The sequence below is a fragment of the Furipterus horrens genome, unplaced genomic scaffold (assembly GCF_987537825.1).
Source record: "Furipterus horrens unplaced genomic scaffold, mFurHor1.1.pri manual_scaffold_7, whole genome shotgun sequence".
In the NCBI taxonomy this organism is placed as follows: Eukaryota; Metazoa; Chordata; class Mammalia; order Chiroptera; family Furipteridae; genus Furipterus; species Furipterus horrens.
In genome coordinates, this window is record NW_028327177.1 from 123,596,919 (window position 1) to 123,612,298 (window position 15,380).

General features: G+C 45.0%; 1 protein-coding gene across 1 annotated transcript in view; it reads left to right on the forward strand.

Annotated features, from left to right (window-relative positions):
- The first annotated feature begins 238 nt into the window (after nucleotides 1–238).
- LOC150005175 (ubiquitin-conjugating enzyme E2 E1) overlaps nucleotides 239–15,380 on the forward strand; it is a 68,467-nt gene continuing 53,325 nt past the window's right edge. Inside the window, exons 1-3 of the mRNA XM_090283019.1 lie at nucleotides 239–411; nucleotides 1,579–1,763; nucleotides 5,793–5,843. Of these exons, the coding sequence (XP_090139145.1) occupies nucleotides 1,612–1,763; nucleotides 5,793–5,843 (203 nt within the window). The 5' untranslated portion in view covers nucleotides 239–411; nucleotides 1,579–1,611. The remainder of the gene's footprint in view (nucleotides 412–1,578; nucleotides 1,764–5,792; nucleotides 5,844–15,380) is intronic.

Here is a 15,380-nt window from a genome sequence, read left to right on the forward strand (position 1 = left end):
CAGCTCAAGAGTCAGGTCCCCAGACCACTTGAGAGAAAATTCACACCCGTCGCCCCCTTCCCCAGCGTCCCGAGAAGGCGCTGGGTGGTGGTGTGAATGGGGAGAGGACAGGGTTTCCCGGGGTCCCCTGTGTCCTCTTCGCGCCCCCCCGGAGGTGTGCAAGGGGAGGGGAGCGCGGGTGGGTGGAACCGGGCCGGTGGGGGAGGGGATGAGGGCGAGGAGGAGGAGGAGAAGGAGGAGGAGGAGTGTGTGCGAGCGTGTGTGGCTGGGGGAAGCCATTGCCTGTTTAATAGTTGCTGTTGCTGCACTTCCGCTTCTCTCCCAGCGAGAGAGAGACACGAGTGGCCAGGCCCAGCCGCAGCCGCAGCAGCAGCCGCCGCGGCGGCACGGAGGAGCCAGACACAAAGAGAGGTACGGGGATCCCCCCGCCGCCCGCCGCCCCCCGGTCGCGTCCCCGGGCCTCGGGGACACCCCTCGCCGCCTTCCCCGACCCGCGCCGCCCGGGCCGCCGGACACCAGGCTGGCGCGGTGGGAGGGGGGGGCGGACAGGGGCTGGGGAGCCCCAGGGGTCCGAGGCCCGCCTGCGGGGGATGGGCAGGGACCCCGGGCCGCGTGGGGTGCGGGGACCTTCCGCGTCGGGGGTTGGGAGGGGGCATCGTGGCTGGAACTGTCAGCGCTGCCCCTGGAGCCACCCCCACTGTCCGCCCGGGGCGCCGGGAGCGGGGGAGGGGGAGTTGGGGGAGCCCCGTTTTCCCCCATGGCGGGGGCCCACGGGGATTAACCCCTCTGGGGCGGACGGGCTCATTGTTATTCCTCCGCCGAGGAGGCCGATTCCACCCCCCACCCCCCGCCGACCTCACACCCCCACCCCCACCAAGGGTGGCGATCGGGCATGTGCTCGGGACCCCCCGCCACGGCCACGCAGCCCCCAGCCGGGCTGCCGAGGGCCAGGCCGCGGGGAGGGACGTCGGGGCGCGGCGCGGGGGACCTCGGGCCTCGTCGCCCCTGCCCCCCCGCCGGCCTCTCCCTTCCCCCACCGGGGCACCCGCTCCCCGCCTCCGTCCCCCTCTTTCGGCTTCCTCTCTTACTCCTCTCCGCCCCTCTTCTCTTCCTGACCTGTCCAAACTCTGCTCCCGGCCCCCGCAGGCTCGCCCTGGCCGCTCGACCCCCGCGACCCCCAGGAAGCCGACACAAACAGCCCCGAGGCCGGCCGGCCGCCGGGACCTTCCCTCGGTGCCCCGCCGCGGCGCCCGCGCCCCCGCCCTGCGCTCCTCCTCCCCCTGGGCTTCTCCTCTCCCGGCGCGGAGGGGAGCTCCTGGAGGGGGGTGAAGGGAGAGGCCGCACGCTTTGCTCCTGACCGTTTTCCAACCGTGTCCCCCTACTTGGGGCCAAAAATAAACAAACAAGCCGCGTCCAATTTGCAGAAGCCTTAATGGGCCTGAAGACTTTGAGAAGCGAGCGGAGGGTGGGGGGCGGCCAGGTGCACCCCTGACCCAAGCCCCCCTGACAGCACCCGGGTTCTTTATTTACACTGGCTGCTGAGTTGTGTTTTTCTGTTTTGTTTCTCCCCTCCTGCAGGGGCTGTTTGCGGGGTGGGGTGGGGGGTTCGCTATGTCGGATGACGATTCGAGGGCCAGCACCAGCTCTTCCTCATCTTCGTCCTCCAACCAGCAAACCGAGAAAGAAACAAACACCCCCAAGAAGAAGGAGAGTAAAGTCAGCATGAGCAAAAACTCCAAACTCCTCTCCACCAGTGCCAAGAGGTACCGTACTTTTCCTCCCAGGCTTCCTATCCCCCCCCCCCCCCCCCCCGCCTCTTGCTGCATTGGGTCTGCCCTCCCAGTGAGGGTAGACTTAAATGCTCCTCGTGATTTATGGGTTCTTAAAAATGAAAGAAGGGCCTTGGAAGCCCTCACTATGTTTTGTCTTGCTTTTTCTGATATTTTCTTTTAATCACTGTCCACCTGCAGCTGTTGTTGCTTGCCTTTCTCATTTCTTGCTGAAGTTTGAAAGAATCCTCATTACTTCTATTTCTGACCCCCCAATCTGATTTCAGATGACTTGCCCTATTAATCACCAATCTGTGACTCCCTCTCACTGCTGTCACCGTACTTAATTACTAATACCTGCCCAGACAACACTACCAAAATGAATTCTCTTACCATCTGACATCTTCCTCACCTGTTGCACATACGATCTTTTTTTGAATAGAGCTTTCCCCTACAGATTGCATAAGGAATAAGTAACTCATTTTAGCAGGGTAAAAAAATTAATAGGTGGAGACAGAAGTTTCCTAATGGATTTTTCTGAGGCGAATGGGTGAATCAATACATGATGTAAAATGGTAATTCTAGGTTATTTGGGGCTTCTCTTTTGTTCTGTTTAAGAAATTCAGTTGACCAAATTTCAGGGAGTCTTAACTTTTTTCACGCTCTTTTCTCTTGTACTGTAAAATGTTGGTTTTTTTATTTCCGGAGTTGAATTCAAGTAGCGGCTTTTTTTCTTTAGTCTTTCACTTACGTCTCTGGAAGAAGCTACTTTTTACCTCCATCATTCTTCGGTAATGGCCTCTGATCCCTATGACCCTTAAAAGAATCTATTGCAGATTCAAGGAAGCCCCAGGACGTTTCATAAATCCTTACTGCTCTCAGGTGGACAGTCGTTAAACTTTACAATGGCAAACCAGAAGGTAGTAAGAAATCCAAAGGGTGGGTAAGATAAGGATATCTTTCTTAAAAGAATGTAAAATAAAATGGAACATGAGGCTTTCTATCTCTCCACTGAGTACTGAACCTGGAACTTGGAGTTTGAAAGTTTGTTCTTGTTATCCTGCCTGACTTGAAATTTGCAGTGTTGGAAAAGGGCTTTGGAAACCTAACATGAAGCCGTGAGTTTAACTTACTTTAAAAAGTGTAGACCTCTAGAATTAAGTAGTAAGGTGCTTTGGTAGGATTGTTCTTATTTTCAGAGGGTTGGTTTGATTGTATATCCGTTTTCTAGGAGTTGTAACCGGCCCTCATTGATTAGTCCTGTTCTGGTTTTCCCAGAATCTGGCATCGACCCTGCCCACTTTGGACGGGGCCTTCCTTAATCTCCCTGCTCCCCCACCTCCCTCCCAGGATCTGGGCTTCTAAATTCACAGTGGTGCAGCTTTTGGCCTCACCTAAGACAGGATATTTGCTTTAGGTCATTAGTGTTTTTATATTTCGCTGGCTATTCCTGCTGTGCATGTATATATTTGGGGGTAAAGGCACAGGTTTCAGATAAAAACAGTCTTGCTTTGTGTCAGGAAATTACAGAGGAAGGTTTGTCATTAGACACAATTTGTCCGTCTCTGCTAAGGGAGTTAAAAATTTATTTCGAAATGCCTGGGAAAGAGATGGTAGGTGTTAAAAAAAATGAAAGGTTGGAAGCTACAAGTAGTAATTTTACCTATGAACTTAACGTCGGTTTTAGCTCTCTGGATATCTTGCTGAAACACTAGCTGTTAGTGTTAAAGCAGAACTAAAGTTAATAGTAGAGGTAATAAATGGAGAGGGTAGGGTCAGTGTATCCAGGAAAGAATAAGGGGAAATTGATGTTAGTGGGGCCCCATAGAAAGTCGACTCTGAAATATATTGATTTGGAAGGCAAGTGTTGCCCGTAGAATTGGAAGGAGCATGTATACCTGGAGACAGATTGAAAAAGAAGCCTGAATTGGCTGACAAGATTACTTAACTGCATAGTGGAAACTGGTTTCTAGGCCACGCGTAGAGGAAAGCCCCCGTTGAGTGTGGTCTGGACAGGAATCACTCTTTGGAACATATGAATGTGTAACTCTTGCAAATCTTTTGCCATTATTCTGGAAGTGCGCACGAGTTTGTTGTAGAGGTGAAGTGGATAAAGCTGTCTGGTATTACACTTTTTAGGTATTGAACTACCTTTTCTTGACATTTTTCGGAGTAGAGGTTGCATTTGACAAGGAGAAGTGAAGTCAATAGGTATTTTTATACAAGTTGGACTCAGGGGAGAAGGATATTTTTCCTATCTAATATGCATGCAGGTAAAGAATCAGGAAACCAGGGTTCCAAACTTTAACATACAATAATGAGTCATACAGCAGGGATTCCACTATGCCAGAACTGAAATGCTTCTTGGTAGCAGTGGAATTTAGCAGCACACAGGTAAGTAGATGTCAGTAGAGATCGAGAGCAAACCTCTTTCCAAGGTTGACCAGATTTGTAGGGGACAGAAAATGTTCTCCAACCCGAAGGTTTAAAGAACTTTACCAGTCACCAACTTTAAATTCTCTTAACACCTAGAAAAAAAGTGCCTCCTGAAACCTATTCCGCATAGCATCAGCCAGCCAGTCTTACCCTCAGAAAACCTTTGGAAAGAAAAAGCGTCCATTGTGATTCAGATTGCCTTTAGAGAGTGTGTGTGCGTGTTCTTTGTTTTTGTTTTTACTGTGCTGCCCTGGTGAGATTTTTAAATTAAACCGTAGCGCTTGAGGGCTTTATATGAGAGGAGCAGAGAAAGTTACAAAGATAGAAGGCACCATTTCGAAGGTGGAAGAAGCGTAAAGGCCGCAAACTTTATCATCTTAGTTGATGCCCTAAGCGCCTAGGTAAGCGAAGACAAAGGCCAGGGCTTGGTGAGAACGGCCTGTGCCGTCGGCCTAGGAGAGGGGGATGGAGCCCTTTGTGAAGTCATAGGTTGGTGCAGAGAGAAAACTGGGGGAGTCCCGGGTTCTGTGCTGAGTGTGGGATGGCGGAGGAAGGGGGCTGACCCTAGGGAAGTTGGAGGATGTTTTGGAAAAAGGGCCGGAAGGTGGGCCGAGAGTCCGAGAGCCTGCGGGCTGCAGGCCGGACCCGGGTGCACCTGCGTGGGCCGCGGGCGGCTTTTGGAGTCCGGCCTCCGCGGAGGGGCGGGCGGGGGTGTTCGCGCCATGGCTCCGCGCGGCGTCGCGGCCGGAGGTTCCGGGGCGCGGTGGAGGCGAGCTGGGGAGTCGCCTGGCGTCCCGGAGCGTCTCCCCGAGCCCCGGCCCGCAACTTCGCTCAAGCGGCCCGGGCTACCGGGCGCGAGCGGGTGGGGGTGGGGGTGGGGGCAGGCGGCGGGGGCGGCCAACCGTAGGGGTCCGCTTGCGGGCCCGCGTCGCCCCTGTCCCCGCGACGGCGTGCAGGTCACTTAGGGCTCCAGGGGCCTCGAGGGGCCTCGCGGGGAGCGGCCATGTTGGTATCCTCACTGAGGACGCTGGGCGGCGTGGGGGTGGGGGACCTGTCGGAGCCGGGAGGTGGGATTAAGGACGCCCCAGGTGTCTAGGGTGACACAGCCGTCCCCGAGGGGCGGGGGCCGAGGCGGTGGGGCGCGTCCTTCCCACCCTCTCGATATCTCTTGATTGCTCCGTCCAGGGACAGGAGGTGCTGGGGAGGGATGAGAGTGTCCTGACACGTTTTAGGACAGTTCAGAAAACTTGTGCGCAGGGGAGCTTTTGCATTACTTTTTAAATGGAAAACACTAAGAAACAGAACTGCCTTAATGTGTGAGTTCAGTTTCGAATCCAGACATTGTAGATGGCAACAAGAGACCCTGGCCTGCCAGCTAGCTGCCTGGGCCAAAAAATACAAAAAAAAATTTTTTTTTCCTAAATGACGGATCTGAACCTTTTGGTGTGTAGTTTCCGCCTCCCTTAGTAGAATCCAGTTATCGTGGCAGGAGGGTAGGTTTTTCTGCGAGACCAGTAAGTTAGAGGTGGGGGGTTCTCAAGGACTAAATGTGTCTTGTGTCTTTTTCTCTCCCTTCTCTGACTCCAGGATTCAGAAGGAATTGGCAGATATCACTTTAGATCCCCCACCTAACTGCAGGTGAGCATCCTTTCAAATTTGTTTCTTTTAAAATAACTCTTCTAACCTTTATCTTGGGTTTTATCTTTATTATTTTTATAAACTTTGGTTTTTATTCTTTCGTTAATGCTTGTTTTGGTGCTAACGTCAAGTAACAGCTGAAATTTATTTACCTGAGCATAATGTTTTGATGAGCCTCTTACAATCTCAGTACTATGTGAAAGAGAAGGAATGGATTTATTTGGAGTGGACACTTTTACATACACGAAACAAAACTAAAGTGAATTTAAAGATGTACCTTTGCCTAATCCTGGATCTTTCTTATGTTATTAAGGATGATGCTCAGGTACATTTCGGCTTAGAAAATTGCTTTGCTCTCTTTGTTACTCAGGCTCTCTACTAAGAGAGCACAGAGTTAAATCAAACACTGGCTCCTCACAATTTCTGTATTACTTATAAATCTTGTGTTGGGTTTTTGGCAGACCAATTAGAAAATAATCCGTGGCTTTGATAAAAGGTTTTCAGTTATTTTATAGATTTAAACTCTCCCATTAAGGTGTATTTCAGTTTCAAAACAGTTTGATACTGGTTTTAAAAGGGTTGTTGATCACTATTTAGAATACTCATTTTGTTATTTGCTGTTGGGTCAGGGTAAAAAACTTGATGACTCTACTAAATCAACAGTGAAGCGAGGAAAGACTTGTTATGATAGAGCTGTTTACTTTAAGAGTGATTAATTGTTCAGTTTTATTACTCCGATTGTTTAAAATTCAGTATAACATTTGACTTCATTCTCAGTTTTCATATAGGCATTGGAATGGGATGTGAGATTTCAAAGGTATGCTGAACGTATAGGTAGGGGTAGAAGAAGTTACCGACAAGAAAATACTGTGGCCACAACAGAATTTAAATCAAGCGTGTGGAAATACTCAGGTTGAAAAGCTAAATTAAATACTTTGCTTATTAACACAGAATTTTCTAAACTATGGTTAACAGATTAAGTGGAAACTTTAATATTGCTGTTTGGTTACATATATTATTAATATTGGTCAGGTGTGGGATGTTCTTTGGTAAAATTTTGTCGTGCTTTGTAAGGAAAATAATTTTAAGTTATAGTTTATAACTGAACCATTCAGTGATTCTTGAGGATTTCTTTCCTGGCTATTAAGAATCTTTTCAGGCCCTGGATGATGTGGTTCAGTGGATTGAGCTCAGGCCTGTGAACTAAAAGGTGGCAGGTTTGATTCCCAGTCAGGGCACAAGCTTAGGTTGTGGGCCAGGTCCTCAGTTAGGGGCGTGCAATTGGTGTTTCCCTCTTCCTCTAAAAAATAAAATCTTAATTTTTTTTTTTAAGGATCTTTTCACACTGTTGAAAAAGTGGAGAAAGGAGTAAGGCTGAGGGTTGTGATACCTTTTTTATTTTTTGGAATCGTTCAGATGGAAGCCTGCAGCTTCCTTCATTTGGTTGTGTTGAGTCCATGGGTATTTCCCATACTGAGTCTGTGCTCTGTAGTTTTTGCTCTTGTTTGGTGTGTGTCTTCCATGTGTCTGGTGAGGTCAAGCAGCTGTAGCTGATCAGTGTATAAAGTTTTTCAAGCATGGGTTCAGGACTAATAACATTTATCAAAATGTGTGGTGGCTTTCTTGCAAAATAAGTGCAATCACATTTTAAAATTGTAAATGATTTAAAGGGTTTCATGGGACTACTTTTTAAAGAAAGGATAAGTTCACTTTAATGTCACACCATTGTAACAAAGTTTACGTGTGAGAGATTTGTGCTGTTGAACATGTAGAACTTTGTATCCTTGGAAAACCCTCCTAAGTACCTTTTTCAAGGTAAAATCTGTAAATATTACCTCTGGTCAGGTGACTCACCAAACCTGATGGCTATTGGGTGGTTGGTGGTGGGGAACATAATTTGCAAAAAACGTCTCTTCAATTTCAAAGACATTAGGCATCTTTGTCTTGCAAGAGAATATGTATTATGTTGACTTCTAAGAATAAAAACTGCTATATTTTCTGAAGATGTTTTCCAGGATGGCTGTTGAAGTAACATGAATTACTATTTCTACTTTTGGTTGACTTACAAGTGTTGACTGACTCAATGTTATCCAGTAGTTCCAATATTCAGCTTACTTAAATGAGTTTGGTTTTATGTTTTGTATTGGCATGGGACTGAATTATTTAACATCATAATACACATTATTGTTGGAGATGGAAATGGATAATTTAGCGTGGGGATACTTTCTGAAGTTAGCTTCCAAGTAAAATGTAGGAATTAAATGATACATTGAACATGCATTGTTTATATTTTTATAACTTTTTTTATTCAGCATGAGAGCTTGATAGCTTGGTTTTTATGAAATTGTAAATTCATCAACTGTAAATTATATTTTGAAAGCATTAAATAATTAGCTTTAACTCTTTGTGGGGCTGTCTTTTCAGTCAGTACTCAGGGTATAGTTTACAAATTAAAACACATTTATTTATCAAAATGGTGCTATGTAGTAACCTCAAAACAGTTGGACCAGTGAGAGAATTGCTTCTCTTGAGGGTGCACTGTTGGTGTTCACTAATTTTAGCACTTGGCAAAAATATTTGGCTTCGATGTTACTGAACTTCAAAACTTGTGTGAAATGCAATTGCTAAATATGTTATAATGTATGAGCACATAAAGTTAAATCCTCAGTGTTGTATATCATGTTAAGTAGATTTTAAGTGAATATTTTAAAATTGGTTTATATTGCCATATAAATCAAATTCTTTGGAGTCTCTGAACTATTTGGTTATGTGTGTGTATACAGAGAAGTCTCCCAACTTATGTACCATGCATTTGGCTAGGCTTTTCCCCTGCATTTTTTCTCTTGTTTAGGGAAAAAATATTTTCTTAACTACTAAATGATGTCATAAAGCATGCTATATCTTGGATGGTAAAATCATGCCTTTTAGGTAGCTGGTGAACTCTGGGCCATTAGAGTCAGTTTTGTAGCTGTTATTTATAGCTTAGGGCTCACGCTTTTCTAAATTGACTAGTTATAGCTGTCTAATCTGTAGACATAAATGTCTGTAGAAAGCATGTGTGCACATAATAAATGATGTATTTTGCCCGTCTTTATTTTTTTAATTTTATTTTATTTTAGAGAGAGAAACATCGATTTTTTGCTCCACTTATTTATGCATTAATTGATTCTTGTATGTGCCCTGACCAGAGATCTAACCTGGAACCTTGGCATACCAGGGCGATGCTCTACCAACTGAGATACCTGGCCAGGGCCCTCAAGTCTTTTAAACTTCAGATTTTACTTAATGGATGTATTTTTATTATGAGTGAACTACTCATATAGTGTCTTGAAACCTAAAAACTCAGGATTTTTGCAAGGGCTGCTATTTTAGGATAAAATGTTGTCTTTTAGAAGTTATGGAACGTTTCAAGCATGCTAGAGAATATTAAAAATAAGTTTTCCTTATAAATGATTTTATTACATTTTTACCATTATTTTTCTGTTTCCTAAATATGTAAGCTTGAGCCAATACTTTTTATTTTTCTGGGAAAGTACTGTGTAATTAGATACAGTTGGTTTTACATTTTTACAGCTAAATAATACTTTTTAAAATATGATTTAAAGGCTAATGAGAAAAAAAATGGAATGCATTTGTCTAGGAAGTTAAATTTTCTCAACCTACTTTTCCTCATTTACTAAAAGGGCTGAATACCTGGCTTGCCTACCTCATAGTGCTGCAAAGTTCAAATAAGATTAGAATTTTCTGTGTGTTAGATTGGTGATATTATTAGAATTGCCCACTTAGGTCCTTTTAATAGCTCATCTCTTTTTACTAACACTGCCTTTTATTGCTTGTATTTTAATACAATTTTAAGGCATTATGCAATAATATAAGAATGCACATTTTTGAAAAGTTGAAATGCAGAAGTTCTGGAGTAAAAAGTGAAAGATCCCCTCATGACCTCATCGGATCCTCTCCCTTGCACAGAGGTGCTCCAGTTTAGCGCTTTGTATGTATCTTCTGGATAGTTTCTGTGAATTGACATTATTGTAGTTTCCTGGTTTTACAAATCCTCCTGGAATTAGTGGTAATAGTACAGGGTGGGGGAAAAGTAGGATTATAGTCGTTCGTATGGAAAATAATACAATAATTGATACTATAAGAATAAACTCTTTATTTGTGCATACTCGGGACTGTAAACCGCACTCCTTGTTGAGATGTCAGTTTAGGAGTTCCAGGCTGCTGACCTTGGAATGAAAAGTGATCCTTTCCTTGCAACAGTAAAGGTATATATACCTTGTCTGAGTTTAGCATGTTGTAGTATGCTTTATTTATTTTAATCCTCACCTGAGGGTGCATTTATTGATTTTAAAGAGTGAGAGGTGGGAGAGGGAGACAAAGAGAGACATTGATGTGAGAGAGCAACATCGATTGGCTGCCTCCCTTAAGCACCCAGACTGGGGGATCGAACCCAAAACCTAGGTATGCACCCTGACCGGGGATCGAACCCGCAACCTTTTGGGGTATGGGATGATGCTCCAACCAACTGACCCCCCGAACCCGGGTCGAGTTTAGCATGTTATAAATGGTGGTTAGGTTAAAAGAGTTCTACAGAAGTCATCTTTTACAAAATCCTATGTCATTTCACTGCTGAAAATGTCCTTCCTTTTATGTATTTTTAATTCATCTGATGCTACTAAATGCATTAAGGATATTGATGTGACTTCGCCATCTGCATGTTTAGTTTTGTTCTAATTTTTATATGACGTATGCTTGTCTTCATGTGCATAAAGCCAATATTGAAAAAGAGTGAGAACCAGGAGATAAGAGTGTCAGCACTATCAAAATAGCACCCAAACCAGGGTCAAGTGGCTGGAAACTATGTCATCACTTGGGACCTGAATGTGTAGGAAGGAAGGAAATCTGTCCAGAAGTGAATTGCTTACTAAAGGAGCAGGAACTCTTCTTGCTGTTGTGTTTACCCAAAGACCCATGTTTCTGGATTGTAAAGCTACACTGCTCTTGTTTCTCAAAAAGCTAAACTGAGTTACTGTATGACCCAGCAATTCTGTTCCTAGGTATATACCCCAAAGGATTGAAAACAGGGACTCAAATAGATACTTGTCAGTGTTCACAGCAGTGTTATTCATAATACTCCAAAAGAAGAAACAGCTCAAATATCTCAACAGATGAATGAATAAACAAAATGTAGAATATATATATGTGTGTGTGTGTGTGTATACACACACACACACACATATACAATGGAACATTATTCAACTGTGTAAAGTAATGAAGTTCTGGTACATGCCACAACATGGATGAACCCTGAAAATGTTACACTAACTGAAATAAGCCAGACCCAAAAGGACAAATATTGTATGATTCTACTTAAATGAAGTACCTAAAATAGTCAAATTCATAGAGACAGAAAGAAGGTGAGAGATTTCCAGGAGCTGGGGGAGGGGAGAATGGGGAGTTATTTCTTAATGGGTACAGAGTTCCTGTTTGGGGTGATGAAAATTTTGGAAGCAGCTAGTGCTGATGGTTACACAACATTGTGAATGTAATTAATGCCACCTAATTTTATACTTAAAAATGGTTAAAATGGCATACTTTATGTTTACCACACACAGACACAAAGAAAAGGTTAAAAAAGATATTGCTGTTAAAATGTTATCAGTATTTTGAGAGCGAACGCTTATAAGCTTAGGAGGCAACACTTCAGTTTTTAGGAATTCTTATGAAGAATGCTAATGTTAAATTTCGGTCACAAACCATGAGTGCCCGTTACACGTGAAAAGTCACTGCCTTCAGGGAGTTTATAATCTAGTGAGGGGGTCAGAAATGCACACACTGATTTAGAGTAGTACTTGGAAGATTATTTGGAAAGTAATACACGTAACATGTTAAAGGTGCAGAGGAGTGAGAGGCTGCTTTGACCTCGGTGGGAGGGGTCTAGGCTGGAGCACTCACTCACTGATCTGGGACGCTCCAGGAGGAAATGAGAAGTGAGGTGAGAAGGCAAGGGACATCTGTGGCGGGGAGACAGCGTAAGCAGAGACAGAGCAGAGGAAAGGCAGCGAGGACGCTCTCGGGCAGTAGTGAATAAACCTTTGGGAGGAGAAAGAGTAAGAGTAAGAGATCAAATTTGCGGTGTTCCTTGGTGTTGGGCTGAGGCTTTGAATTTCCTTTTATAGATACTGGAGAATTATTGAAACCTTTTTGAACTGGAAGTGTAATCCAGTTGGAGCTGAGTGTCTGGATAGGGACAAAGTGAGGGATGGGCGGAGCCTGGTGGGAACCAGAGACCTGGAGATGGTTTCAGTAGTTGATGTGGGAGGTCATGAAGGCTGTGGGGACAGGTGACAGCCATCAGTGTGGAGAGGAGCGAGGAGGAAAGCAGTAGAATCTTTAGAACTTGGCTACTGACTTAGATAGGGAGCACTTGAAAGGAGTCAGATGTTCTTTGGGTGTTGGGGAAGGTGGTATGATATATACAATTAACAGAAAGGATAAGGCAGGAAGATGAATGGGCTTGAGGGAGACGGATTAGATCATTCTCCCCAGGTTTAATTATTTGCTTTATTGACCATATAAAGGTAAAATTTAGCATATTGCTACTTAGTAGGCTCTTCGCAAATATTTGCAATTTGATTATCGTTGTCGGCAGCCGTCCGTCTCGAGAGACGATGGTGTAGCTTCTTAAGAGTCTATCTGCACTGCCGAAAATGGCTGTGCAGTCCGACTCGGGAGTGACACGGTATCTGTCTCCTCCCGTGTTGAATCGACATCTTGCGATGACGCTGGAGTGTCCTCTCCAGTGGAGCTGAAGCTACAGAGCCTGGGCAGGGTGATATGGAGGGTCTGCTGTTGCCCATGCAGGAGACCCCCCCCCTCTCTTCACAGCTGAAGGGTCCAAGGGAAAGACGAAGTCAATACAGCTTGGCTTCAGGTGCGCCGCAGGAGTTGCCGGTGTTGACTACAACGTCAAACCGCCTTAGGGACTCCGGCTCTGGATTTTCTGTCGGGGTTTACTCCCTTAGCCTTTCCCCTGAAGAGGTATGTCGCAAGGCAGCGGAAGTTTTTTGGAGTCAGAGTTTTCCTTCTCTGATGTGCCCTGACTGGAAGATCGAACCAGTGACACTTAGCTCGCAGGCCGACGCTCAATCCACTGAGCCAAACCAGCCAGGGTACAATTTGATTATATATTTAAGCTTATTAGTGTGTCAGTCATTTGAACTCTCAGATCTTCGTGCCTGCTTTGAGATTACAGTAGACAAATTAAGTAATTTATAAACTCCCCAAAAGGCACAGGGACTGTGATTTCTGTCTTTGATTCTGATCCTACATGTTTGTTCCCCAACTTTTCAGTTGGAAAATTCAAAGCTACAGAAGAATAGAAAGAAAAAATAATACAGAGAACACCCATTTTTTACCCTGGTTCATCAGCTGTTGAGTCGCACCGTGTTAGCCTCGTCTCTCATCGCTGTGTATTTATTTTGCAGGACCATTTGAAAGTGAGCTGCCTCATGATGTTTTAGGTTTATAGCATTGAATCTGAGGTGGGCCAGCAGGGCTGCTGAATTTGGAACTGGCTTTGGGAGTCCACATTAGAAATTCGAGGGAATTTTTCTTAGGTTTTGAAGTGTCAAGTTAAGTGTGTGCTTTATAGGCTGAGAAGCAGCAGCAAGTAGAGAGGACAAGAGTGAAACAGACAGAGGAGGATGTAATGTTCGTTAAACACAGCGTAGAAGTGATAGAATTTGGAACTGAGGTCATAAGAGGAGATTATATTTAGACAGGCTGGTAGCTTGGAACTTTATGATAGTGTGACAGTTTTCTGAAGGTAACAGACACTCCGGCTACTTGTATAGAACTGAAAAGCAGAAGCGCGTGTCCTCAGTTTTTATTTGGTTGGGTTCTTTCCCAGTAGACTTTAAGTTCCTTGATTGCAGGGATTCTATCTTGATTGCAGGGAGTGTGTCCAAGAAAGAATAGATAAACAACATATATTTGTTAAATTAAAACACCAACACAAAAACCTAATTCAGGTCTGATGGTTTAATGGAACATCTTCATTACCCTCTTCAGAAAATAATGGAAAGAGCTGGGGAAATTGCCGTCACGTTGTACAGCTACCCATTGCTGGCAGTCTGTCTGGATTGGCACCCAAGCAGTTTTGTCAATTTTCACCTTCCCGGAATCACAGAGCAGCTCTGGACTGGAGTGTGATATAAAAGATGTGATCACGCTGCAGGCTAGATTGAGAAGATGCATGAAGAAAACACCACTACCTTTGATTCGCATGTTTTGACTTTATAAGATTACTGTTGGCCAACAAGCGAGTGTGGGTTTAGGGGTGCTAAGTAAATTGGCCTTCCTAGATATGTTTCCTAAAATCCTAAAGCTATTCCAGATAGTTGGTTATGTTAGAGATGCTGGCACCCGCCTGAGACATCTGACACATTCCCCATTATCAGTCGGTGAAACGGGATTTCATAATAAGCCCATTCTCATTCAGCCCCTCGTATGCAGCCATGCTCTGAAGTGAAACAAAAGACCTCATAACTGATGTCAGAATCTGCCTCTAATCCTCTGGGAAACTTCCTTCTCTATAGGCTAAGAATCTCAAAGCTGCTTGCTTGAGGACTGTAATCTAGGAACTGCTGTATACTATTGGCTCTTGTCTTCAAACATGTATGTGAGTGATTACAGATTGCTGGTAGAGCCAGTGCCACACTGCACCGGTGAGGAGCCTGCGGAGGGCCAAGGTGAAGTCTGCCCTGGTCAGGAAGTCGTGAAAAACCGATGTTTTCATATGCAGATGTAAATGGAAGTTGTCACCAGGTGATGCTGCCTGGGGCAGCATGCAGTTCACTCCTACTTTTAACATTCGCGCACACTTTAATTAACAGAGTAGTCAAAACCTGAATTCTGTCTGCTTTTTAAAGAACCTGAGCGAGATAGAGTGAAATGCCAGGGCAAACTAAAGGGACAGGAATAGGTGTTCTCTGGCTCCTACGTGGCATTCAGTGCATGTGCCACCGGAGGCATGTCTGACTTCGCTGTAGTGACCTGTGTTCGCACTAAGTTGTTCTTTTTTTTTGAAAATTTGGCAGCTTGAACCTCTTTTTAGTACTTAAAAAAACATATAATCAGAAACTTTCAATGCAGAAATAACCTTACCAAACCTTTGGAAAGCTTTGTTGTTCGACAGGATTTCGCATCAGGTCTACTAGGACATTGGTCCAGCCCTTTGAGCCCTGCCCCTTCCCCCATTCATGTGTGCCGACACTCAGTAGGACAGGCACACTGTCATCACCAAAATGGCCCCACCTCCTGGGTCTGGATGGCCAGGTGCCAGAAGCTATGATGATTTCTAGCCTGGGCAGGGAGCTTCCAGGATCCCCTCCCCTTATGGCTTGAATTTGCAAGCACTGCTACACTGGTGTCACCTTAATGCTCAGACTGGAGTGTGCTGTCCATGCCAGGAGCCCCGAGCTCTGTGCATGCGCACAGGACCCATGATCAGCCAGGACAGTCTGAGGATGG